General features: G+C 25.3%; 6 protein-coding genes across 12 annotated transcripts in view; 3 read left to right on the forward strand and 3 right to left on the reverse strand.

Moving 5' to 3' along the window:
• Positions 1 to 1030, forward strand: part of LOC102677684 (thioredoxin-2-like) — a 4812-nt gene extending 3782 nt beyond the window's left edge. For both annotated transcript variants that reach the window (XM_031514532.1, XM_006608723.2), the window contains 3 exons: positions 341 to 457; positions 548 to 661; positions 748 to 1030. In XM_031514532.1, coding sequence (XP_031370392.1) covers positions 341 to 457; positions 548 to 661; positions 748 to 810 — 294 coding nt within the window. In that variant the 3' untranslated portion in view covers positions 811 to 1030. The remainder of the gene's footprint in view (positions 1 to 340; positions 458 to 547; positions 662 to 747) is intronic.
• Positions 1031 to 1081: 51 nt separating this feature from the next.
• On the reverse strand, positions 1082 to 6900 carry LOC102677548 (DNA-directed RNA polymerase I subunit RPA1). The gene is made up of 5 exons (XM_006608722.2): positions 6471 to 6900; positions 2034 to 6385; positions 1739 to 1894; positions 1355 to 1658; positions 1082 to 1272 (listed from the first exon to the last, which is right to left on the reverse strand). Exons 1-5 carry the CDS (start codon positions 6652 to 6654, stop codon positions 1145 to 1147), a joined length of 5124 nt encoding a protein of 1707 aa, XP_006608785.1. The 5' UTR covers positions 6655 to 6900; the 3' UTR covers positions 1082 to 1144.
• Positions 6901 to 7304: 404 nt separating this feature from the next.
• LOC102677239 (protein SHQ1 homolog) lies at positions 7305 to 10309 on the forward strand. 2 transcript variants are annotated; one of them, XM_006608719.2, is made up of 8 exons: positions 7305 to 7538; positions 7659 to 7799; positions 7857 to 8238; positions 8306 to 8710; positions 8805 to 8928; positions 9025 to 9340; positions 9439 to 9486; positions 9828 to 10309. In XM_006608719.2, coding segments are annotated over exons 1-8 (1566 nt in total). In that variant the 5' UTR covers positions 7305 to 7536; the 3' UTR covers positions 9976 to 10309. The 2 variants fall into 2 exon arrangements, with proteins under 2 accessions (XP_006608782.1, XP_006608784.1); XM_006608721.2 differs by lacking the exon at positions 9439 to 9486 and having other exon boundaries at positions 7306 to 7538.
• Positions 9791 to 13245, reverse strand: LOC102676892 (protein PFF0380w-like). Of its 3 annotated transcripts, none has more exons than XM_006608717.2 (7): positions 12879 to 13245; positions 12217 to 12513; positions 11843 to 11954; positions 11142 to 11718; positions 10812 to 11005; positions 10545 to 10730; positions 9791 to 10458 (listed from the first exon to the last, which is right to left on the reverse strand). In XM_006608717.2, the coding sequence occupies exons 1-7, from the start codon at positions 13151 to 13153 to the stop codon at positions 10276 to 10278; spliced, it is 1824 nt and encodes a 607-aa protein (XP_006608780.2). In that variant the 5' UTR covers positions 13154 to 13245; the 3' UTR covers positions 9791 to 10275. The 3 variants fall into 3 exon arrangements, with proteins under 3 accessions (XP_006608780.2, XP_006608779.2, XP_006608781.2); XM_006608716.2 differs by having other exon boundaries at positions 10545 to 10757; XM_006608718.2 differs by having other exon boundaries at positions 10299 to 10454; positions 10545 to 10757.
• A 1320-nt stretch (positions 13246 to 14565) lies between these two features.
• Positions 14566 to 26862, forward strand: part of LOC102678194 (sushi, von Willebrand factor type A, EGF and pentraxin domain-containing protein 1-like) — a 12873-nt gene continuing 576 nt past the window's right edge. Inside the window, exons 1-32 of one of the 3 annotated variants that reach the window (XM_006608728.2) lie at positions 14566 to 15045; positions 15365 to 15652; positions 15949 to 16204; positions 16415 to 16609; positions 17201 to 17365; positions 18750 to 18932; positions 19022 to 19234; positions 19534 to 19734; positions 19818 to 20066; positions 20153 to 20401; positions 20522 to 20737; positions 20830 to 20924; positions 21002 to 21266; positions 21379 to 21591; positions 21669 to 21830; positions 21989 to 22285; positions 22409 to 22551; positions 22624 to 22723; positions 22813 to 23026; positions 23091 to 23248; positions 23384 to 23472; positions 23548 to 23657; positions 23737 to 23909; positions 24034 to 24248; positions 24336 to 24543; positions 24803 to 24976; positions 25059 to 25150; positions 25216 to 25352; positions 25423 to 25697; positions 25911 to 26317; positions 26388 to 26541; positions 26624 to 26812. In XM_006608728.2, coding sequence (XP_006608791.1) covers positions 14749 to 15045; positions 15365 to 15652; positions 15949 to 16204; positions 16415 to 16609; positions 17201 to 17365; positions 18750 to 18932; positions 19022 to 19234; positions 19534 to 19734; positions 19818 to 20066; positions 20153 to 20401; positions 20522 to 20737; positions 20830 to 20924; positions 21002 to 21266; positions 21379 to 21591; positions 21669 to 21830; positions 21989 to 22285; positions 22409 to 22551; positions 22624 to 22723; positions 22813 to 23026; positions 23091 to 23248; positions 23384 to 23472; positions 23548 to 23657; positions 23737 to 23909; positions 24034 to 24248; positions 24336 to 24543; positions 24803 to 24976; positions 25059 to 25150; positions 25216 to 25352; positions 25423 to 25697; positions 25911 to 26317; positions 26388 to 26541; positions 26624 to 26812 — 6382 coding nt within the window. In that variant the 5' untranslated portion in view covers positions 14566 to 14748. Of the gene's footprint in view, positions 15046 to 15364; positions 15653 to 15948; positions 16205 to 16414; positions 16610 to 17200; positions 17366 to 18749; positions 18933 to 19021; positions 19235 to 19533; positions 19735 to 19817; positions 20067 to 20152; positions 20402 to 20521; positions 20738 to 20829; positions 20925 to 21001; positions 21267 to 21378; positions 21592 to 21668; positions 21831 to 21988; positions 22286 to 22408; positions 22552 to 22623; positions 22724 to 22812; positions 23027 to 23090; positions 23249 to 23383; positions 23473 to 23547; positions 23658 to 23736; positions 23910 to 24033; positions 24249 to 24335; positions 24544 to 24802; positions 24977 to 25058; positions 25151 to 25215; positions 25353 to 25422; positions 26318 to 26387; positions 26542 to 26623; positions 26813 to 26862 lie in introns of those variants that run through there. The other 2 variants (XM_006608727.2, XM_031513970.1) reach the window with 2 other exon arrangements.
• Positions 17391 to 18267, reverse strand: LOC102678054. Its single transcript, XM_006608726.2, has 3 exons — positions 18073 to 18267; positions 17876 to 17996; positions 17391 to 17571 (listed from the first exon to the last, which is right to left on the reverse strand). Exons 1-3 carry the CDS (start codon positions 18201 to 18203, stop codon positions 17428 to 17430), a joined length of 396 nt encoding a protein of 131 aa, XP_006608789.1. The 5' UTR covers positions 18204 to 18267; the 3' UTR covers positions 17391 to 17427.

A 26862-nucleotide genomic window follows, 5' to 3' on the forward strand; every position in this document is an offset into this window, starting at 1 on the left:
TATATTTTTCTTATTTTAAATATTTTAGTTTATTTTTATAATTTTAATAACATATACTTTTATTATAAAATATCTGTTTTTTTACTTAATATCAAATAAATGATAACCAGAAATAGATAACTATATTTAGGACAAATATAAAACTGATATAAAATCATTATATATATATAACAGTATAATTTATTATTTAATTACTTTCATGAATTATAATAATAAAATATATTAAAACATAATTCTATTTCAAAATTTAATCAATATTTAATATTTATATTAACATTATTAATATACATTATACAATTAATAATATTAATATTAATATTTATTTATATTATCTTTACAGAGTGATTTAAAAAATCAGCTTGAAAAAGCTGGAGATCAATTGGTTGTAATTGATTTTTTTGCTGTGTGGTGTGGTCCATGCAAAATAATTGGACCTAAAGTAGAAGAGTTATCACTGGTTAGATATTATTTTATTTAATTTAAAATATTATTTTATTTTATTTAAAAAAAATTTCTATTAAATAATTTTTATATCTTTTTATAATAGGAAATGGAAGATGTTATTTTTTTGAAAGTTGATGTAGATGAATGCGAAGATATTGTTGGTGAATATGAAATTACCAGTATGCCTACCTTTGTTTTCATCAAAAATAGCAAAGTGGTATGTATTATTTTAAATTAATATAAATTTCATGTAAGTAAAAAAAGTAATTAAGAATTAATAATTCAATATATTCTATGTTTTAGCTGGAAAACTTTTCTGGTGCTAATTATGATAAACTTAAAAACACAATTCAGAAACACAAATAAATAATTTTAATAATAAAAATATTTTTAAACAGAATTATCTATTAATTAATATTAATCAACAAAAATGATTAGCAAAAACTTCTTATATTCTTATTAAGAAATAAAGCCATTTATTATTCACAAAATAAAGATAAAAAGATATATAAATTTGTGTTAATACATTGTCAATTTTATTATACATATTTTATTTGCAAAATAAAATATAATCAGCTTATAAAAATATGCATCAACATTTTTTATTTTATTATTTAATAATGTAAAAAATTACTGAATTTATTTATATAATTGCATATAATAATTAGTACATTATTAAGTATTGATATTTAATATACATTTATACAATTGCATTATTTTCTGATTGTTTGTGTATTTTCACTAATAATGAACATATTCCAGTACCAGATTTGCAAGGTTGACCTAACATTAGTCGACTAGAAGGAGATTCCAAATTATCTCGTTTTCCTATAAAAAATAAAAATAAAAAGTATTAAATATATAATTTTCCAATCAGTAAATAATTTCAATAATTTATTTTCTTTTTTACCTTGTAAAGCTGCATTTTTTAAGAAATTAAGTGAACTTTCAAAACTCATTTGTTGTAAAGGAGATGCTGATTCTTCCATTCCTTTACGACTAAGAGGTTGAAATCTACCATCAAAAGTCATATAATCTGCAATTAAAGACAGATGTCTAGAATCAACTGTAATTCCATACATCTTGAATACATCTCTCACTTCTTTTATAATAATTCTGTTAGCAGCTTCAATACCATATGTTTGAGAAATACTATAAATATCATTAGAATATAATTGATTCAAATTTAAAAATTTATCATATTTAAACATTTCCTATATTAAAAAAAAAATATGTAAGTAAAAATAATATATAATATACAAAATTATGATCAATATAAAAATTTTTTACTTACTATGATATTAATACCATCAGTTTTAAGAATTGTTTCTCCATTATTATTTTGAAATGTAAAAGCACGTTTTATACAAGGTACTTCCCATAAAATAACTCTATTTGCAACATTTTTAATTATTGTTGGTAAGTCTAATTTTAACATCTTAAGAGGTAACTGAAAAGTTATTATTATTATAAATATTAATATAATTATTTTATTATAATTTAAGAAAATATACTTATATATTAGATTAAATTTAAATAATATAAATAAATATATATTATAAATATATAATATGTAATTTTTTATTTACCCAAAATGTCAATTTACACCATGTAAATTTTTTCTCATCATAATCATATTCTAATGCATTAACATACATATTTCTAATATTCTTCTTTCTTTGTATATTATATATTTCACTTGTAATACATTCTGATTTCTCATTTTCTATGTCATCATCATCTTCATCTTCATTTTGTTCTTGGGCTTCAATTCTTAACTTTTCTGTTTCATTTTCTATATCATCTTCTTTTTCATTTATGTCTTCCATTTCCTCTTCTTCTGGATCTTCATATTCTTGATTTTCTCTATGACGTGAAATTGTTCGTGTTAAAGTTGCATCTGCATCTTCTGCTGCTGCTTCTTCATCTGAAGATTCATGCATTTCTCCTAAATTTGTTTGTGGTTTCAATATAGATTCTGTTCCTTGATCAGGTTCTATTTGATCTAATAGAACATCATCTTCATATATAGATTTTTTTTCCTCTTCAACATGTAATAAAGCACCTGTTATTTTAGCAATTTTTTTAATTTCTTTAAATATTTCTTTAAAAAATACTTCTTCAGTTTTCTTTAATATTTCATGTGGTTGAACACAAAATTCTCCTTTATAAGATTTATGCGGAAGATAATTAATAGTTATAGTATATATTAATTGTCTATTAGGCCATTGCTCCATTTTTCTATTAACAATAATATTATCTAAAACATTTGATAAAATACATTTAGTCAATTTTAATTTTAATTTATTTGATCGTTTTATTACATTTTTTAAATCTTTTCGAAATGGTATTTCCATGCTAGGTGTTTTAATATTTTTCGATGCCATCATTAATATTTCTCGTAATCTAGGTATACCCAAAGTAACATTCATTTCTCCACGACCGGCGAAATGGAAAGTATTCAAAGTCATTTGTGTTGATGGCTCTCCTATTGATTGTGCTGCTAATAAACCTACTGGTTCACCAGGTGGACAAACAACTTTCATTACTTTCATAGATAAAAGATCTCTTAAATCTTTTTTCCTTATAATAAAATTTTTAGATTTATTAGTTAAATATTCATCTATTAAATTTTCTAATCGTTCAGAAAGTACACCAAAATCTATATCTTGCCTATATTTTGACATTACTGGATCCGGACATTTAATACATTCATTATATATCCATTTTTTATCCTCTTCAGTAGTTCTTATCCATTTTCTCATATATGAAACAGCAGCTTTGCTTCTTCCACTTTGTTTATCGATTTCTTTATACTTTGAACTTTTAATATTCATATTTTCCATTGAAAATCTTGTAAATGGACTAATTCTTTTCTTTTGTAACGTATTTCCATTTTTACTTTCCCATTTTTTAATTTTTTTCACCAATTTTAAAATTTTATCTGTATCTGAATCTTCTTTTAAATTTTTTATCATTTCTTCATTTACAATCGCATTTTTATTATCTATCAAAAAATTTAATTGTTCTTTTTTTAAAAATCGTGAACCCGGTATATCTAATCCATCTTCTCCATAATAAATCTGTACTAAACTACCATCTGAATCTCGTACTGTTGAATCATAATTAATGACTAATCCTTCAAGATGTTTAATAAGACATCTTTGTAAATATCCTGATCTACTAGTTTTCACAGCAGTATCAATGAGACCTTCACGACCGGCCATGCAATGAAAAAAAAATTCTTGAGGTTTAATTCCTGTCATAAATCTACCATCAATAAAACCACCTGCTCTTGGTGTTGGATCATATGCAGAAAAACTTGGAAGACTTTTTCCACTGATCATTAAAGGTGGTCTTTTTCCTTCTAATTCAATTTGTCCAAGTAAACAAGATATTTGCATAGTATTTACAGTAGAACCTTTTGCACCAGATTGAACCATTAATTGTAAATTATTATCTGGAAATTTTTTCAAAAGACCAGCTGGTAAACATATTTTATTTATATCATTAGTATAAATATCTAATGTACTTTTGTATTTTCGATCGACTTGAGCGCGAAATTTGGGATCATTCCAATAAGATTCTTCCATTTTAGATGTAACTATATCCATAGGTGTATCATTAGGTAATTCTAACACAGACTTTTGAATATTTTCACCAATTTTTCTACAGTTAGAAATAATTTCTTTGCGTTTCTTATCTGCTTTTTTTAATAATAAAATATCTTCAATGCCAAGTGTAAATCCATTTCTTTGTAAAGCTGCTTGAAACAATTTACCAAAAGCACTTAATAATTTTGCAGAACATGTTCCTCCATATAATTCAAAAATGCAATGTACAAGACCAAATGGAGTTGCACCATAATGTGTTTTATCAAGTACACCACATAATAGTTCTCCATTTCGTATTATTACCTCAGCTTCTGACATTGTATTGGGATTTGAAAATTCAGTACCACATTTCCAATATCTTGTTTTTTCAATTTGCCATTGTTTTGCATTGATCTTGGCACTTGCTGTTAAATTAATACGCGCTTGATTTGGTGGAATAATATTAATGATAACAGTTGATATAATTTGTTTACCAGACCATAAAGCTATTGGTTTTATAATACTAGGAGGAAGAAGAATTATATTATCTTGTATTGTAGATAAAGCAGCATAAACTAATTGCATATAATCTTCGCGCGAAAAAAATGTTCCTCTTACTGTTAAACGGACACCAGAAATTATATGATCTTGAATAAGGCCACTTAATGGAGTACCATCTTTAGGTACAAGATATTGATTAGATACATTTGCTATATTGTAACCTTCACTTCTGGCTAGTTCATTTTGAGGATGATGAGCATTGATTTCATCACCATCAAAATCTGCATTATAACTTTTACAATTAGCATAATGTAAACGTAATGTTTTTTCTCCTTTTAAAATACGTGCTTTGTGAGCCATAATACTAGGTTTATGCAAAGTTGGTTGACGATTTAATAATAGAATATCTCCATTTTGTAAATGTCTATGTACAATTTTAATGCCTTTAAAAAATTTATTTGCTTTATCACTTGTTGTTAAAAGACGTTTTGCAATAGCCTCTCTTTGAATAGCATCTGAAATAGAAATACGTTGTATACTTCCATCTTCATTTTCAATCATCACTGCTCCAGGATGAATATTAGGACCATTCAAAACTAATTGTCTTAATTGTACAACATTCCAAGGTGTAACTGGTGTTGGATATGTTAGTTTCAATGCAAAAGCTTCAGGAATACCAATTTCATCTATGTTCAAATTAGGATCTGGAGTAATAACTGATCGAGCAGCAAAATTAACTCTTTTACCCATCATATGCATTCTAATAATTCCCTCTTTTTTTTCTATAACTTGTTTTAGTCCCTGACAATTTGCAGAATCTGTAGTTCTATTCATATCACGATCCATTAAATGATCTACATTTATTTGCAAATTTTGCCAAGCATTATGCAATTTTTCAATTGCTGTATTACCTTTTATGTGATCATAAACAACTTTTCCCTCTTCTGGTAATTGTTCTGTATCACCATCTTGAATTGTTTGAATGATATTTCGAAGTACAAGACAATCTTGAATGATACTCTTATAAACTTGAGATTGTGGATGTTCTATCATTTGTCCATTAATAAAATTAACTGGTCTTACTATAGGTGGTAGAACTGGTATTACTTCAAAAAAAAATATATCAGTTGGATATTCAATATCTACCATTCCAAAGCAAGGTATAATAACTTTTAAGAAATTTTTTTCATTTTGCCAAAGTTTTCTAAGATAATCTTTAGATTGATCTGGCATTATCATTATAGTATCCAATTTATGTATTACACCACGTGATTGCATTGTTTCATTAGATAAATTAGATATTTTAGTTGTCATTATTTTATTTTTTAATGTTGTGACTTTTGATATAGGTTCTTCACAATATATACAAATTTTCGGTGTTGTATATTGTTTAAGAACATTTTCAACACAAGTATGCCATTGTGTATTAATATTTTTGGTGTTTATGTCAATTTCATTGTACTGTACAAAAGACTGATTAAATCTTTGCTTATTAAGAAGATTTTCAATGTAATTATCAATAACATTTTGAACAGATTGTATATCAACATTATAAGGATTATCTGAGTTAAAGACAACAATCATTACTTCTTGTTCTAAACTTTCAAGATCACTGAGATATCCTTGTTGAAGTAATTTCAATTTTGCAGAGAGTAATAATTTTACATAAGATGGAATTTGTAAATTGAAACAATTTAAACATGCTAATTTAATTAACATACATAATCCTTTATGAAATAATGGATTTATAACTGGCATAGGTAATTCTATATGTCCAAAGTGACCTGGACATTTGAATACATTGCATCCACATGTTCCACATGGATCTGAACTTTCTAAAAGAGGACCTAAAACAAAAATAAATATATATTAATATACTAGTTTTTTTTTTCTATTTTATATATATATAATAATATTTATTGAATTATTTACCTAATGATGGATCATATAAACCTCCTTTTAAAGGATGTCCCAAAATATTAAATGATAAAGGTGTTCTTATTTTAGCAACACTTAAGTTTCTTATATCATTTGCAGTAAACATAGAAAACATTAAGCATTTTGGATCTAAATGTTTTGGAGTTAAACGTGGAGTATGATATTTATGCTGTACCATTTTAATAAATGTATTTTTTTTCTAAAAAACAAATCTACTTTTTTTAAATTTCATAGAAATTTTATCAATTTTTTTTATTAGAAAACAGATATCATATATTTTCGCGTATAATAATTTTTCTTAAAAAAAATGATAATTTTAATAATTTATCTATTTTTCACTAATTATATTATGTATTAATTATTTATAAATTATTTATAAATAAGTTTTAGGTTATAAAATCTTTGTCACATGGTCTATCAATTCGCAATACTTAAATATATACAATTTTCAAAAAAATTCCCTACATAGATAAAAAAATGAATTGCATATATCAATGCTACTCATAAATACTATACAAGAAATATTAATATCTTAACAAATCATAAGTTTATAAATTATGAATTTGCAATATAAAATTAATATAAAAGTATCATGTTGTTATCAATATCCTATGTCATAATTGTTAATCAAATTCAAATTCTTATTAACAATCTCAATTTATTCATCCCTTATTATTTCTTCCTTTATTATGTAAAAATATATATATATCGTCATATTCTATAAAATTATGTTTTTTCCTATTTTTAACATAAGATATATATTGAAACAATTATTTGACTGATTCTCGATTCTCGATTAATTAAAAATCGATACATATATCGATATTTTGTAACTATCGCTTATAAAAGCAATCTAAACTATTGTATGTATATTTGGAGTTTATTTGGAACATCAATGAAACGAGTGAATTGAAAGAATTTTAATAAAAAAAAGATTTTATACAAAATTATATAAAAACTTTAGAAAATCAATTTAATTCTTATAATGCAATTATAAATATAAATCTTTTATACTACATAAATAACTGTGATATATAAAAAAGCATTTATTAATATAAATATGTATGTTTGTTTTTATATTTATATTAATATTATCTAATTTTATAATTTTAAATACATTATTACATAAATAGAAGATAAAAATTTCTAAGTAATACATATTTTCTATTACATTGCAAATAGGTTAACTCCACGATTTGAAATAAGTCAAACTGATACAGAAGTTGCAATAACTATTCATGCTCCATATGCCAATATTAAAGATACAGAAGTTTATGTTGATGCAACAGATTTTAGATTTTATTCTACACCATATTACTTAAGGTTAGCATTAATGTTTAATAATTATACTTATTTTTTAATAAAATATTTTTATTTTAGGTTAAAATTACCAGGTGAAATAGAAGAAAATGATTCATCATTTGGTTCATATGATTGTGAGAAAGGAGATTTCACTTTAAAATTTACAAAAGTAGTAAAAGGAGAATATTTTGAAAATTTAGATATGATAAGTACATTATTAGCTCCACCAAAGAAAAAAAATACAGTTGTACCTAATATTGAAGTAATTGGAAATCCATCAGCAAATTCTGAAGATATTAATGATATATCAAATGAATCTGATTTTATGTCTAATGATGAAAACACTAATGGAGATGAATGGTATATGCATCAAAATAATGTACAAACTGTATCTCTTTTGCCAACTTCTCCTAAATATGGATTTGCAAATAAAATATCTGGAGCATTAGCTGCTTTTGAGGTACTTCTAATAATAAGAATTAAATTATATATATTATATATATATTTATTTATTTTTTTAATTTTAGTCAGCATGGATTAAGGAAATAATAGATCTTCCAATGCCAGATACAACACCTCAATCTGAGAGAAAAAAATTACGAGAAAAACGTGAAATTTCAGATTTTAATGAAGAACATTATTTGGCAGATCTTATGCAACCAGATTGTATAGAACCATATATTTCATTTATTACAGAATGGGATACTTTAAAGAAAGAGAATGTTTCTTTCAATGAAACTGAAATAGATCTATTAAAAGAACTTCCAAATAAAGAATATTTATTAAATAATGAAGAAACACATAAATTGCTTTTAAGTTTAGTGGATATTTTATTTGCTAGCTGTTACAATCATAGAACAACATTGGGAGAAAATACTGTTGAAAGTAGTTGGACTATTAATAAATTAAGTTCTACTCTATCTTGGTTTGATGTATGTAAAGTTTAAAAAAATATCTTGGTTTCTTTATTATTATTATTATTATTATTATTTCTATATATATTATTTTATATATCCATGTTTTTAGGATTTTTCTGATTCAAAAGAAGTTATAAAAAGTTGTTTTAGAAGATCTATATGTTATCCACTTTTTAGAAATTGGAAACTATCTATAAAAATTTTTGAAGATATAAAAAAAGTAATTAAGTTAGGTAAGTAAAAAATAAATATATATTTGTATAGATAGATTATGTAAATTATTTTTTTTTTATGTTTAATTTTATATCATTAAATTATTAAATTTGTAGGTAAAAAATATATCATAAAATGTTTTTGTGAAATACATAATTTATTTAACAATTCATGTGAACCACGATATATATTAAATCAACTCTATATAAAAGATTACCTAATTTGGTTACAACAAATTAATGAATCTTTGATAGAATCATTAGAATCTCTTATTATATTTTTACCTTCTAAAGAAGATATGCAACTTGATTTAGTAGAATTAGAACAAGCAGCTTATTCTGTCCAAGAAGAAGATCTTATTATAGAAAATTCAATTCATGAAATAGTGGACCAAATGGATGAATTAACAGTTAATGACAATAACGAAGATAAGTAAGTATAATATACAAAATATCTCATAACTTTTATAAAATTTAAAGCTTTATTGAAAAATTTTATATGTCTCTATGTTATATGATTTTATTTTAAAGGCCAAAGACTATATACTACATTAAAGACAAACATTCTTTAAAGTATTTGTAAGTATTTTATTCGAATTGCTTTGAATATTGATGATTTTATTCCCTAATAAAGCTTTTTCATTTATCTCTCAATAAATGATATAAATATTTGTACATATTATATACATTTTTATCCGAAATATGCTAATGTAATACACTAATTAAAATGCACTTTTCTTTGATAAATCACATAAATATGATTAATAAATGTTGAACTGTTAACTTATCATCAATGATATGTAGCAGTAACAAATTGTCATATTTGCACATTGCGCATGGATGATATGCACAGTAAAAATCATTTGAAACTTACTAGTTTTTCTTTTTTTTAATGAATATGTAAATTATGTTTTATATAGATTATCGAGTTCAAGCGACAGCAGCGATACCGATTCTGAAACCGATTCAGAAAGTAGCACTTCGAGTACCACTACCACAAGCAATAGTAATAGTTTAGATTCAGACGATGTAAGTGAATCAGAAGAAATTGTAAATGAATGTATTTAACATAAAGTACCATGTAAAATATTATTATATGTCTATCTTAAAAGATTTGTTACAAAAATCTTTGTAAAAATAATGTTTTTGAATGTTTTTATTTTACTTATAATATATAAGTAAAATTTAAAAATTTTATAATTCTATATCTTTTGTGTCTTTATAAAAATATTTATATGTAAAATTCTTTATAAGATATAAATAAGACTTCATTTCGTCTCTACCTTATAATTATTATGTAGTTATCTGTATAGACATGTACAGTATACATATTATTTATGCAGTATTCGTGTAAATGTGATTGACTTATTAAAGAATATAATAAATCCATGTTAATAATTTATTATAATGTTCGATTAATCTTCGTTGTATAAAATCATCTAAATCATCGTTATTTTTAATACTTATATCTGGATCAATTATATTGTTTGGTCTTAATAAGGTGCTTTCATTATCAAAAGTATTATTAACATTATTTTCTGTATCCTCTGCCTAGAATATTTTTAAAAAAATTTATTACTTGTAAATTGAAAATTATCAATAAAAAGTAATTAAATTAAATTAAATTTTTAAGTTACCGTAACATAATCATAATCTGTAAATTCAATATTTTCATTTTTATTATTGAATTCATCATCATCAATAGTTTGCCAATAATCTGCGATTTCTCCATATACTCCTGGACTTTCATTTACGCTACTTACGTATTCAGCTAATTTTTTATCATCTAACATCATTGAATCTGATGTTTTCAATACTGTTGGCTTATCGTTTTTAAAATTAAAAAAAGTCTAATGTGTCATTAGAAAAAATTTATTACATATATCTTATTATCCATACTGTACCTTTTGATTAGAAGTTGAAGTCTTACTATTAAAATGATCATGATAATCAGGACTTTCTGTTTTCAAAACTAAATGTGTATATTTTTTGAATGTTCCATTTTCTTCATGCAAATGCGGAGCATACAATATGATACGTAAAGGTAAACTTTCGTCTTTTTGAATTTGTAATTCTTCATACTTAGTATTTTTGTTTACTATTTAGTGAAAAATAAACATTTGTTTAAAAAAATGAATATTTGTTAAAAAAATAAATTATACATATTTATATATTTTAATATGCAAAAAATATTTTTTAATCAATATATTAATATTTGATATTTAATAAAATACCTTTTTGTTTCTGTATTTTTGTATCTCTTAATATATTTTCCGATTCAATTTGATGTTCTTCAAGATGTCTTGATAAATTAGTATTTAAATCGTTCGTTGTAGGATACGAATGATTATTTCCATTTATATGTTTATTTGAAAAATTGCAATCTTGTGTTTCTTTATAGGCTTCTGTCGTTTCGAAGTTCGATATTATACGTGTAGTTGATATCTGAGTTTGTTTTTGTTCATATGATATTTCAGAAGTTATTTTAAAATTCTTATCTGTTAAAAAATTGTTTTTTCCTACATTGTCATTTTTTTTCATATTTTCTGGAATTTCTGTCGTTTGAATTATTGGCACTTTAGTTGTAATATCATAAGTTGTAATTTTATAATTATTTACATTGAAAGGAATGATAGTGCTCGTATATTTATCATTTTCAATTCTTTTTGATTGTTCGACAGACATAGTTACGTCAGTAAATACTTCTGGTCGTGTATCAAGATTTTTATTTATCTTTTTATTTTCTGAATTTATAGTTTTTAAAAGATAATCTCTATAATCTATCGATTCGCGTACTGTTGACGATTGTTCCTATTCATCAGCAAATAAGTATATAAGATTTTCTTAAATATATTTATATACTTCTTTTTATATACAATTAAATTAAAAATATGTATATACATTATAGAAGTAGATATGTTTAAATTTTGCTTACATAACAAGGACCACATGGATCATCTTTATATGTAGAAAGTATGGCTGCTTTAACATAAGGAAAATAGAGTATACTCCAAGGTACAATAATCTGATAAGTTATTTTTCCGCAACTATGATAATGATAATTCACATTTTAATAATATTATAAATATCATATAAATATGTGTAAAGTACATAATTATTTTATAAGAGAAAAAATAGATATTTCTTATTTTAATAATTATAAATATACACACACATATATATATATATATATATATATATATATATAATTGTGTTAAATGTAAACTTACTTGTAAATTAATTATATTTCATGATTCGAATTTAAATTACAAACAAAAAACAATTTAAATTAAACGATTAAATGCTCACCTATCAATAATTATTACTTCATCTTTCGAAGCACGAAAACTTTTCCAAATACCCAATTCGAAAGTATCTTGAAGAAAAATAATGCCTTTCTTTTCCTTTGCAACATCACTAAATATCATTTTATCCAAGCTCAAAAAGTGTTCGGATTCCTGTATATTTTTAGATATTTCCAACCACGCTTTTATCTCCATACTATTCTCTGTGTCATCTTCCGGCAAATCTGACGGCCGCGCAACCATAAAGAGCAAAATATTTGAAAATCCAGACTTTTCTAACTGCTTCTTTAATAATTCCAACCTTGTATCAAATGATTTTTTTATATGATAGATATCATATCAAAAAATATTATTTTCTATTCTAATATCAAATTATTTTTTATTTGTTTTATTTTAATTTTTAATTACTTCTCTCTCCCTCTCCCTCTCCCTTTTTCTTTTTCTTATAAATATTTAAAGTATTTGAGTTAACAGAAACATAAAAAATAAAAAAATAAAAATAATAAAAGTTATTAGATTAAAATTTGATGTAATGTTAAATAATTATTTATTAAGTATTTATTAAGTATTAATAAATAGCATTAAATTATGTTCCATTAGAATGTATTATTTAATTGTTACTAAATGTACCAATGAAAAATATTGATCATTATTTTAACGACTTACATGACGGCTTGTCTATAACTGTAATTCCACGAGGGATCCAAAAACGCGAACACATTAACATGCCCCAATTGATCTTTTCGTAAATTCGTGGCACGGCATTGCTCGATATATCCTCGATTCTCTTGGGATTCTTTCGATTGTCGGAAATGACGAAAAACATCGAGCAATCGCGGCATCCTTTCGTAATCCTTCCCATAAGTTTCGCAATTTCCAATTATTATCATCATCGCTATTATCATTGTTGTTGTTATCGTGATTACAATCGAAATCGACATAATTCGTTCACTTTCTCCGATAGAATCGTTAATGGATCAAAAATCAATTGGAGAAATGATCGTTCTATCGGCTAAATATAAAATGTTTGCATGAGCAACAAAATATCGATAATTATTTCGTAACACTTTGAAATCCGTGTAAACAACATAAAATTGTTAACCGGTCGTGAAACTTGGCACGTCACGCCGATCTTTGAAAGATGTTTGTTATCTGAGTGTGGGGGCCGATAAATCGTGGAAAATCGTGACAATTAAGTTGTGAAAATACCGAGAATTCTAAATCATTGTGCGATCATTGACGGTCGATGTGTGCGCGTGGCTTCTCGCGATATTATTAGCCAGAAAAATTAATTTACGTAGCATTGATGCGATATGTATGCGGGTCACACGGAAACTGTAAGCCTTTTTCTGACCTCACATGCTGCTGCCGCGTACCACTGTTCAACATTTCTCCTACACGTGACATAAACATGACACCCTTCCTCAAACATTATCATAGAGGCACATGGAGACTGATTTATATAAAAAACAAGCTGAAAATTTTATTTAATATTTAAATATACAATGACCATAAAAACATTTGTCCACCTCTGTATTTATTATAATACTTAATAATTAGTAATATTTAGTAATATTTATTTATTAATATATTATATAATATATTGTATTCGCAGTACTTTTTTATATTTATAAAAATTTAGTATATTATGAAAATGAATTATTAATTAAAAAAACGCTTTATATTTTTAACATGTCCTATCTTTCGTAAGAAATTATTAATATTTTCCGATCTTTTAAATTATCCTTTTTATTTTTTTGGCCTATCAATTATTTGTTAAAAGGAAAATTATTAAAATGACCAATGTTAAGAAATGTAAAGTGCTTAAAATACATTATGATTTATAATTATTCACAGAGCAGAGAAAGTTTTGTGTCGAATTTATAAAATTGCAATCAATAGCATTCATAGTATTCAGTTTAATTCACTATCGTGATCTATTTTCTAATTTTTTCATTATTTATGTTAATATTTTCAATATGAAACTGGTATGTGAGGCAATTCAATTGAATTTGTTAATAAATCAGTCGAGATCGGTAGATGTGAGAGTGTGAACACGTGTGCATAATACAAGTTGAACAGAGAGTCCCTTGTTCTCAACTTTTCAAAGCTCGGACACGATTTAGACAGTTTACACGATATTCCTCGAAGCAGTAGCAGTACAGTTCAAAGTACCGACAGTCGATCTTTCGATACAGTGTGTTTTAATAATAAAATTATTAATAAAAAACAAAATGTAAAATAAGTAACTTTTTCACTGTGTTTCGTAAAATTTGTTGTATTTGAAGTATTTTCATTATAAGTTATAAATCTCCATTACAATTAATATTTAATACATTAAGAAAAAAATATATTTTTATGATATGTGTAAACGTCGAAAAAAAAAGCTCTACAGAAAAATTAAGAGTAAGTTTAAAATATTATTGACGTAAAAAAATTTGATATTTTGGAACTGAAATATATTTGTGAAACATGTCTCGAAATCGGCAAATATAAATCCTATGTGACGAGTTTTATATGACTGTTAATTGCAAACATGATCAGTTCAATCGCGAGAATATATACGTTAATTTGCTTGTTGATATATTTATTGACTACGATTGCATTTTTCGATGGAATTAACCGACTTGATAATTTGAAAGAAACGTATTTTGAAGTGACTGAAGAGAATGAATGGACATCACTTCTTAGCTTCATTAACAAAAGAAGTGTGGATCGGCATAAATTAAATGCCAGCTTGGAGAACGTTGAGAATAAATTCAGAAAAAAAGCCGACACTTTATCGCGTATTTTAAAAACTCACATCGATCTTTTAAGGAACGAAACTGATGAGGTAATACTTTTTAATAGAACATTAAATTCATAAAGGTTTTATCTTTATAAATTGAAAATAATAAATAAATATTTTTATAAATGTAAAATTTTGTAAATGAGAATAATAATATATATTTAAAAATAATAAAAATTTGTATAAATAAATTTTGAATTTTTTTATTAATCAAGAATTTTATATATATAAGTAAAAATTTATTAAATTTTCATTATTATATTAAATATATACTTGATATTAATATTTAAATATTTTTCTTCATGATATTATTATTATATTTTCACACAATGAAGATTATTTTTTAATTTAAAATTTTCCCTAGGTGGAATTAGTGTTTTTGGTCGATTCTTCAGGATCAGTTGGATCAAAGAATTTCCACAGTGAATTAAATTTCGTAAAACATGTTTTGTCTGATTTTCCTGTGATTCCTTCTGCAACGAGAATCGCGATCGTGACGTTTGGTGGAAGAAGACACATCAGACGCAATGTCGATCAAATATCTCGCACTAATGAAAATGATAACAAATGTTATTTGTTGAATAAGCAATTAACTAACATTAGTTACACTGGTGGTGGAACATACACGCGTGGCGCGCTTTTAGAAGCTTATGTAAGCGTTTTAAATTTCATTTTTCCTTCAAAATTTAGATCCTATGCGAATTATAAAGAAATAATATAATATTATAATAATAAAAGTAAAAAAATAAATGAAATAAATATTTATTTATTAAAATATAATGATATTATTTATACTATTATTTTTATTTAAAAAGTAAAAGGAACATAATATAAAAAGAGCTAAATTCAAAATTGCATTAAAACAAAATTCAAACTACATCTTGTACACTTCTTCTACATCTTGAAATTTTAATTTGAACTTTTAAATGTTTGACAAAATTATATTAGAGGATTCTTGAGAAAGCTCGATCGAATGCAAAAAAAGCAGTGTTTCTTATAACCGATGGATTTAGCAACGGTGGTGATCCACGACCTGCGGCGAATCTTTTAAAAGATGCTGGTGCAACGATATTCACTTTTGGAATAAGAACAGGAAACATCGATGAATTGCATGACATAGCCAGTTCTCCTAAAGACACGTATAGTTATTTTCTCGATAGTTTCATGGAATTCGAGGCATTGATACGACGAGCTTTGCATCGTGGTAAGAAGAATCGTATGAAGAATTGTATAGACAATTTAAGTAGATATTTATCAAAATATATTTATATCAATCTTTATAATTGTCAATTCCTTTTAAAGGATTAATTTAGTATTTTTTTTTTCCATTACAATAAGGAAATGACTCGACTGTTTATATAAACGTATTTATTTATGCAAATGAAATAAATTTCGTACCATTCCGTTGTTACAGATTTAAAAACGGGCAAGTACGTACCAGTGACGTTTCCAGATAATTGTAATCTTTTATGCAGAAATATGAGTGATGTCGGGAACGAAAAGTGTTGCGATAATTTCGCGACTTGCGCCTGCGGTATTGTGACCGGTCATTACGCTTGCATTTGTCCCACAGGCTATTTTGGTTCCGGTTTCAAAGATTCTTGTCATCGTGAGTTTATTTAAAATATGGATTTTTTTATTGATTTCTAATCAATTTTCTATCTCTTTATATAAAACTCAAAAAAATTTTGTTTAGTAATGAATTTATTTTAATTAAATTATCCAAATTTATTTTTCTTATTATATATGATTATTATATTTTACATAAAATTAAGAATTATAAAATCTTATACATTTAATAAAAATGCAAACAATAATATTGCAACAATAAACAATATATTAAAAATTATATATATTATATATATTATATATATTAAAATTTTTATTATCATTATAAATTTTTTCTTTCATTATAAATTTTTTCTTTCATTATAAATCATTTATGAAATAAACAAATATTATTTATAAAATTTAATATTATTTTTAAAAAAATATTTCTATTAAAAAAATTAATAAAATATCAAAATAAATTTGTCTATTTAAGATGAATTGTTATTTTCTGAAGGAACTATTATTAAATTTTTATTCTATTATTTTTAATTCTATTCTAAGTAATGGAATTTACTATTCTAATTATGTAATACTTATAAAATTATCATAATTATCATAAATGCATAATTAATTTTTTTTTTATTTTTAGCTTGTCCAAATGGTACGTACGCATCTGGAGAAATCTCTGGTGATTTTACGTCAATGTGCATATCGTGTCCTGACGTAAATCACGTGACTATAAAAGTACCTGCAACTTCAGTTGAACATTGTGTTTGTGCTTCCGGATTCACCACAGAGGGAAATAAGTGCGAGGGTAATTATAAAATAAAATTCAATTATTAGGAAATTCATTATTTCATTTATTAATTTTATATTTTACCAAAAGTATCCTATACCCGCACCAAGAGCAGGCATATTTTTGGTTAATGGAGTTACATCGTTAAGAGGATCAGGATACTCTGGTATATAAGTTCCATATTTTTCTAATTGGAATTTTGGTTTCACTACAAGCCAACCATACTAAAAGAATATTTTATTTATTGATAGAAAATCAATCATAAATTAAAAATTATGATATTATATTTTAATAGCAATAAAAGATTAGATAGAAAACATTTTGTTGAATCTTTTATGAGAATGCATAATGAAATAAAAAAAAAATATATTTACAAAATCTGTGTAAGTAATTTTGTGAATAATAATTTATTTTCTAATTTTATTATTATTTTTTTTCTTTTCATCATAAAAAAAAGATAAGATTTTCTTGGTTACTTATTAATTTTATAATTTAATGAAAATTATATTGAAATATAATTGTTAATACCTCGCCATTTGTAGTAATTGGAACTGGTAGGCATGTTTTTCCTTCTTCTGAAACGAATGGTTCTGCGGCGATAATTATTTGCTTTTCTTCGCATAATTTCTCTATTTCTTTTTTTAGTTTTCTATAAAATCGATCATTAATAAGAATTTATTGAATTATTATTTAAAAACTTTATTAAACTATTTTCATGTACATACAATTTCTCATCCAATAACCATTCATATTTCTGATACCATTTCATTCGTAAATGTCTTACTTTTTCCACCTCTTCGGTTAAATTTTTATAATTAGCTACAAAATCATAAGGTTTATTACTTCGTGGATCCATTGTTTTCTTTGGATTGTTTTCTTCTTATATCTTATTAAACAAATTAAATTCTTCTTTAAAAATTATAAAATATTAAATTTAACTCGTTTACAGTGAAGTTGAAAATTATAAAATTATCGAATATTAAATTGTATTTTAAAAACAAAAACGAAGCAATTAAATTTTATAATATTAATATAATATAAATAAATTTCTTAATATTGTATTAATATTATAATATACATAATACATTATATGATATTAATTTTTATTTTTTTAATTAGCAACTTTAATATTTATAAATATTAAAATATACATTAAAAGATTAATTAAAATATGATAAAATTTAATTTTTTACATTGAGATAATTAGATCTCATAGAGTTATTTAACATATATAATTCTATGATATTAAAATTGTACCTGCTCTTAACTTATATTTTTGTTCTTTGATTTTATCTCTTATCGTTCTTATTTTTTAAATTTTTATTATTATTCAAATTATAATATTTCAAAAATTATTTTATATTTCAAAGATTGACAAATTATCTTTCTTATTCTTTCACAGTTGTAACATGCCCCAAATTGAGACTTCCTGAAAACGGATATTTGGTGAAAGCAAGCGCGTGCAGTAACGTTATCCACGCCGCTTGTGGTATAAGATGCAGAATCGGTTTCTATCTCACAGGCGACAGCATCCGCCTTTGCGGAAAGGACGGTAATTGGTCTGGAAACGAGCCAAAATGTTTGCGTGAGTCTTCAAAATTTTCTTTAAATAATTTGTAATTATTTGTCTATGATCACTTGAAAAAAAATAGATATACATTTACGTTTGAATAGCCAAGACTTGTCCGGCACTTCGAGTCCCTGCACATGGACGGATACGTTGTCAAAACGATGAAGATCACCACTTGATCAAAGAAGACACGACTACGTATCCAATCGACACACGTTGCCAATTTAAATGTGAAACTGGTTATCAACTTCGCGGAAGTAAAATCCGCAATTGCTTACCTCTGTCGCAATGGGATGGTCTTAAGGCTACGTGTAAAGGTATATTCTTCCTTATACAGAAATATAAAGAAAGTAAAATATACAGGTAACGTAAGTGTCCATGTTCTCAATTTTCCAGAGTTTAAAAGTCTTTAAAAATCTTAAACGTTTCAACGTCCTTTGAAATTCCTAAAATTTCTCAAGATTTAATAAGATTCGATTTCAAAATTCTTATAGCCTCAACAAACTAAGGTTTCATAATTCTAAAATTATAATTTATCAACATCCAACAATTACGCGAAGTTTAAAAGTTTTATGTCTCAAATGTATCCTTACTTATATACATTTATTACTCGTAGCAATAAAATGCGAACCTTTGAAGCAAGTTACAAATGGAGAAATTTTGCCCGAAAATTGTTCTGGTCCAGGAAAGGTTGCATTTGCAACCAATTGTACTATAACATGCAAGAAAGGTTTCGTGCTCGAGGGTCCACATTCTAGATATTGCGGTGGTCGTTCTGGAATCTGGACACAACGTCGAACTGTTAATCGTTGCGTAGGTAATACATTCATCCATTATCTTAATTTGATTAAATGATACTTGCATATTGATTTATGATTACAATTTTTTTCTTTTTTCAAGATAAAACACCACCTTCGATAACTTGTCCATCCGACATTATCGTTGAAAACGTCTCAGGGAAGAAATACGCTTATGTAAATTGGACAATGCCAAATGTGACCGACAATGTGGATAAAACACCCACATTATGGAGCAAACCATACATTAGTTTTCCCTGGAGAGTAAAAATTGGTATACGTACAGTAGTGTACATGGCGCAAGATTCATCTGGAAATAAAGCAAAATGTAAATTTAAAGTTAAAGTCCTTGGTATGTTGAGTATCTTATGAGATTTCTTATTCAATTATAATATGAATATTTTTGTAAATATAAATACGTAAAATAAATTTCTTCAGATACTGAACCACCAATGATCGAGAATTGCGTAGATCCTCCAATTTTATTTACGGACAATGGTATTGGAATAAATAACGTAAGTTGGGATGAGCCTGGTTTTCACGATAATTCCAAAACACCCGTACAAGTAGAACAAAATTATCTTCCTGGTGAAAATACATTTCCAATCGGTGTAACGCAAGTGGTGTACAATGCTATTGACAAGTATGAGAATAAGGCATCTTGCGTGCTAAACATTACTATAAAAGGTATTACATTATCAATTAATTAATATTTTATGTGTTTTGTAGATAATTTGATTTGAGTAATATTAAGTAATTGATGTTATATTTATATTTATATGTTATAATAATTTTTTGTTCTTTCAGACGCCTGCGAAGAAATTCCAAAAGTGTTAAATGGTCATTCAAAGTGTCATCCGTCATCGATAAACGAAACCAATGAATGCTCTATAATTTGCAATGAGGGATATGGATTCTCAACTGAGGAATCGAATCTCAGCGTTGTGGAAGATATATTATTATTAAAATGTAATAGAAGTACGTCAAATTGGTTTGAGGATAGTTATATTCCTGATTGTTCAGGTATGTGATTTCTATCCTTTATGATTATTAATTTATTTATTCGAAAATTAATATTTTATTTTTTCTTTTTATTTTTTGTTATTATTATATAGAATCGACAATTCCTAAAACTGTATCCCAAGAAGGAAGTATTATATTAGAAGGAAATGAAACTAATGTTTGCGATAATTTAACAACCCTTCGTGAAGTAAGTATTAATTTTTTATTATCATAATTATATGTTTGATTGTATAAAATACCGGTTTTTATCGTTATTTAAATTAGCTGAGTGAATATATTACTGCCGATTTAAGATCAATCTTACTCGACATTTGTGGAAACGATGTCGAATGCAATCTCATTACGTTTGATCCTGAATGCGAGGGAAATATTCCATCATCGGGTACAGTTTATTCCAATATCTTAAGAAAACGAAGAGGATTTGATTATGACGATATTAACAAAAAATCAGAACGAGATGCCAAAATGAAAAATAAAACGAAAATGAGAAAGAAAAAAGAGAAAATTGAGATTAAATTCAGATTTTTAGGCGAGTTGTCTTTTAAGTAATGTATTAATGAAAAGTATCGTTATAAAAGAAATTTTTAATAAAAATTTGAAGCATTTGATAATCTTTGAACATAATATATCGTTTAATGTAGGAAAAATAATCGACGAATATTTGGATAATCCACGAGAAGGTATACAAAAATTGAAAGAAAAACTCGAGTCGTTGTCAAAATCTGGAAAGTTAAACTTGTTAAACAATAAAACCAACGAAGAAATTGCGAAACTTGCGTTAAATTTACACGTGATTTTTAAAAACTTTGAAGAAGTTTGTGATCCAGGAAGCGTCTTAAGAAAACACTATTGCGGTGAACATGAATTAAAATTTTCTTCACGTTGGAAATTATTGAAATCGTTTTTATAAAAGTGTTCATTTAAATTTTAGTAAAATGTCCATTGGGTACATTTTTCTCTTCCTCGAATAAGCGATGCCAATCATGTTCTTTTGGAGAATATCAAAATATAACTGGATCTTTAAAATGTAAACGTTGTCCTAAACATACTTCGACGAAAAAGATTCATTCAAAATACTTACGAGATTGTATAAGTGAGTAATTAATTTACTTTCATTTTTTACAAATATTTTTTTCTCCTAATTCGTTACAAAAATTATTTTTCATTAAAAATCAAATCTATTATAATTTTTTTTATTGTATAAATTTATTCACACAAATATTCATATATATATATATTGTTTCCATTTAGATTTATGCAGGCCAGGATTTTATTCTCGAAAGAAACGTTATCTAAACATAGGATTGGCTCTTGAACCTTGCCTTATGTGTGAAATTGGATTTTATCAACCAGAATATGGACAAACACACTGTCTATCGTGTCCATCTGGTACCACTACCAAAAATCGTGGAACTAAAAGTATAAATGATTGTTTACCATTTTACAAAATCGAAACTAATATTTGCGACTCAGAATCGTGTTTAAATGATGGAAAATGTGTACAAGAAGAAGATAGCTTTAGTTGCGAATGTCCCGATTATTACGTTGGTAATTATTTAATTTTGTACATTACACAATTACGTAATTACAAGTTCATCTTATTAAAAAATAGTTTAAAATATTATAATTGTATTATAAAATTGTGGATATTAAATATTAAAATTATTATAGGTTCTAAGTGCGAAACATTTCGAAATCCGTGTGACTCTTGGCCTTGTTTGAACGAAGGTATATGTAACGTGGAAATTTACACGAACAGCACAATATCGTACACTTGTACGTGCAAAAATGGATATTCAGGTAGCAATTGCGAGGTAAAGCAATTATTATTTATTAAAAATAAAAATAGTTTGGATAGAAATAAATTAATAGAATCTAAAAAATAGGTATACATTGATGAATGTATTATTAATCCTTGCCAAAATAATGGCACATGTATAAGTACAGAAAATGATTACATGTGCGAATGTAAAAATGGTTTTGAAGGTATATTTAAAAATTATTTTATACGTGTTGGTAAATAATTAATTTTAAAAAAAACAGAATTTTTTACGAAGAAATGTATCATTTCTCAGGAGAATTTTGCGAAATTGTTGTCGATTATTGTAATCTTTTACCATGTATGGAAGGATCTACTTGTCGCAATGTTAACGAAACTTGGCAATGTTTTTGTAAACCTGGTTTTCTTGGTCGTTATTGTGATCTATTGCCTTGTGATTGGCTACCGTGCAATGAAAATTCATATTGTGTGAATATCGAGGAAGAAAATGCAACGAGAATGAGTTACAGGTGACTACAGATAATAGATTGTTTATTATTATTAAAAAAAATTAATAATTTCTTGATTGATTAGATGCGAATGTATTGATGGTTACACTGGAGAAAATTGTACTACAAAAATTGATCATTGTCAGAATCACTCGTGTTTAAACAATGGAAAATGTATTAATAATGTTTTAAATTACACATGCACGTGTCCTATTTTATTCACAGGACGTCATTGCGAGATCGGAAAGTATAGTCTTAATGAATATTCTTTTCTACTTTGTCTTTTTGTACAGATTTTAAAGATTTTATTTAACAATTTAAAAAACATTTTATGCTGATTAATAATTTTTTCTTAAATAATTTGCCGTTTCTTTATAGAATTGTCATCCGATTATGTGATACATTTCACCAAATCGGGAACTACAGATTATGCCAGTATGAAAGGTCCTACAAAAAATTTGTTGAAGGTAATAATCAACATTAGGCGATAATATAAATAGGATTAATAAATATAAATAAATAATTTATTTGTATTTTATTAGTTAACTGCGTGTTTGTGGCTGCAATCTAAGAATACGTTCAATTATGGCACTGTGTTATCATATGCTACATATTATTACGATAATGCATTCACTTTGACCGACTATAATGGGTAATAAAATATCTTTTTAATATGTATTAAAATATCATTAATTCATATAAAATAAAGTATTATTATCTTGACATTTTAGATTAGTAATATATCTAAATGGCGAGAAAATAATAACTGATATTAAAGTAAATGATGGCCATTGGCATTTCGTTTGTTTCACCTGGGAAGCAGAAAATGGTTCTTGGAATATATTTATCGATGGGATTTTAAGAGACAATGGCATTTATTTAGCGAAAGAAACTTCCATCGAAGGTAGGAAAAAATAATATTTTATTATTTAAAAATTGATATTTTTTTTATATTATTATATTCATTTTATTAATATTAGCAATATATCATATTAAAATGACAAAAAAGAAGTTTTTAAATTACATAGGTAATGGAACTTTTGTGATTGGACAAGAGCAAGATCGTATTGGTGGAGGATTTTCAGAGTCAGAATCTTTTTTGGGAAAATTGACGTTACTAGACATTTGGAGTACAGTTTTGGCAGCAAAAGATATCAAACATTTGCTTAATACCTGCGAGAAATATCATGGTGACATAATTGCGTGGGCACAAGTGCAACAACATATTCATGGTGATGTTACAGTAATTATACTTATATTTTTTTTAAAATACTTTATATTTTAATCAAAATTCTATGATAAATTTCATATTTTTTTCTAATATTCTTAGATATTAAACAGTCCATTTTGTCATGGCTGTCCTTTACCAGTTGTACCATTTAAAGGTAACATAAATGTTAGCGAAAACGCATCGAATATCACTTATTATTGCGATAGTGGTTACGTAGTTCGATATCATGGTAAAGAATACCGATCTTTGAAAGTAAAATGTCTCAAACAAGGACAATGGGAAGGATATTATACACCCATTTGTACTAGTAAGCTGATTAATATAATTTCTATAATTAATGATTTTTCTGTATCATATACAGTAATAATAATATATAACTTAAAAAAAAGTATATTTTTTCAAGTATATGATATTAATAAAAAAAAATATTTCTTCATTGGAATGGACTTATACATATATTTAATTAAAGAAAATTTTATGCCAAAATTATACTTAAAAATTAATATTTTAATTATTTTAATTAATAAATTTAAATATTTTAAAATCTTGATTGATTTATACTTAAGGAAGAAAATGCGGATTTCCGGGATACTTTCCACGAGGTCGCATACATGGTAGATCATATTTATTCGGAGATGAAATACATTATTCTTGTTTAATTGGTTATGAACTTCGAGGAAATCCTCGTAGAATCTGTAACGCTAATGGAAAATGGAGTGGTTTACCCCCAGTTTGCATAGGTAAAGATTGCGCTCTTATAATTACAAATGTTAATGTTTCAATAATTTTTATAACTAATATCTTGACAATTATCTGTAACAGGAAAAACATGTAAAAATTTACTGGCTCCAGAACATGGAGATATCGATTACGTGATAGAAGAATACGAAAGAGACGATCTTTCTATATTACAGGTATAATTTATTTGCAAATATTGTGAGAATAAATAATTTTTATTAAATATTATTCACACAAATAGGTAGGGCAACAAATTGAATTTAAATGCGATCTTGGATATCGCTTAATAGGTGAAAAATTTTTAACATGTTTGGAATCTGGAGTATGGGATCATGAAAGACCTACTTGTGTAACTTATGGATGTCCAATACCAAAAGAGTAAGAAATATACTTTTTTACAAATTATTATAATTTTATAATAAATAAACGATCTATATTATTTGTATAGGATTAAAAATGGTTATATAATTTTTGAAAATTCGATTAATCTACATGAAACTTTTATTACAAAACTTAACTTACAATCGATAAATGATACATTCAAGAAAAATTATGATTTTAATGATATCGTTAGTTATTCTTGCCATCCAGGATATAAATTTCAGGATAATCATAATTTGTTAAATGAATTTAAGCTTCAATGTTCAGAAAATGGTACTTGGATTGGATTTGTACCTGACTGTGTACCTTTAAATTGTCCTTGGCCCAAGAATATGAATAATGGTAAATTATTATTTAGAACACGAAATAACGAAACTATTGAACTTTTAGAAAAAAAAACAGTATCTACTAATACGAATACAGAAATATCATTAGAAGATAATATTACCAAAGAAAATCGAAATTTGATAAAACAATTTGTCATTGGTACTGAAATATTAATAAAATGTGATATAGGATATAAATTAATCGGCAATAGATCTAGAATTTGCACAGATAATGAAGAATGGTCATCTACGTTATCGTATTGTGAACTTCAAGAATGTCCATTTTTAAATCATCCACTTTTTCAAATCCTTAATAAAGAAATAGATCCAAATAATCATACTATTTGGAAAAATGGTAAAAATAAAAAATTATATAATGACACTCATGAAAACTTCGAAATCTTTGTGGAAGGCTATACTTATATGAAAAAAATTGTTCTTAGTTGTAATAACAATGGAAAAATTAAATTTAATAATAAAAATATTCATAATTCTATTTCTAATTTAACTTGGATTTGTAATGAACATGCTAAATGGCAAATCATTGATACAGAATTAAATGATACTATCATTAAAATTTTATTTAATAATGGAATAGATAATATTTGTCAGACATTTATGTGTGCTTTAGTTACAGTAAGTAATGCAATTATTTTCTGAATTTAGATAAGTTTGAATCATAAAATTAATATTAACTTATTATTAGATTCCAGAATATAGTTATATAGTTGAGACAAATTATACAAGAACTGTTAATAGTACTATTACATTCAAATGTCATCAAGGCTATATTCTTGAAGGCAATGAAAAATCAATTTGCTTTCCAAACAATACATGGTCTTCTACTCCTTTTTGTAAACGTAAATTATTCTAATTTTATTGCAAAATAATTATTTTTAAAAATTATTAAATATTAAATCAATAAACAAATATTTATTTTAGCTGTAATATGTGGTAAACCTCCAAAAATTGCAAATGCAGTGTTAATAGAAGATAACATTAAAATAAAAAATTTTACATTTGGTAATATAATTACGTATAAATGTTTACCTGGATATTTAATGTTTGGTCAATCTAATATGAAATGTCTTGCAAATGGAAAATGGTCTAGAATATATAGCAGATGTTCAAGTTAGTATTAGCATATAATATATATATATATATATATATATATATATATA

Source organism: Apis dorsata, unplaced genomic scaffold (genome assembly GCF_000469605.1).
Source record: "Apis dorsata unplaced genomic scaffold, Apis dorsata 1.3 scaffold_44, whole genome shotgun sequence".
In the NCBI taxonomy this organism is placed as follows: domain Eukaryota; kingdom Metazoa; phylum Arthropoda; class Insecta; order Hymenoptera; family Apidae; genus Apis; species Apis dorsata.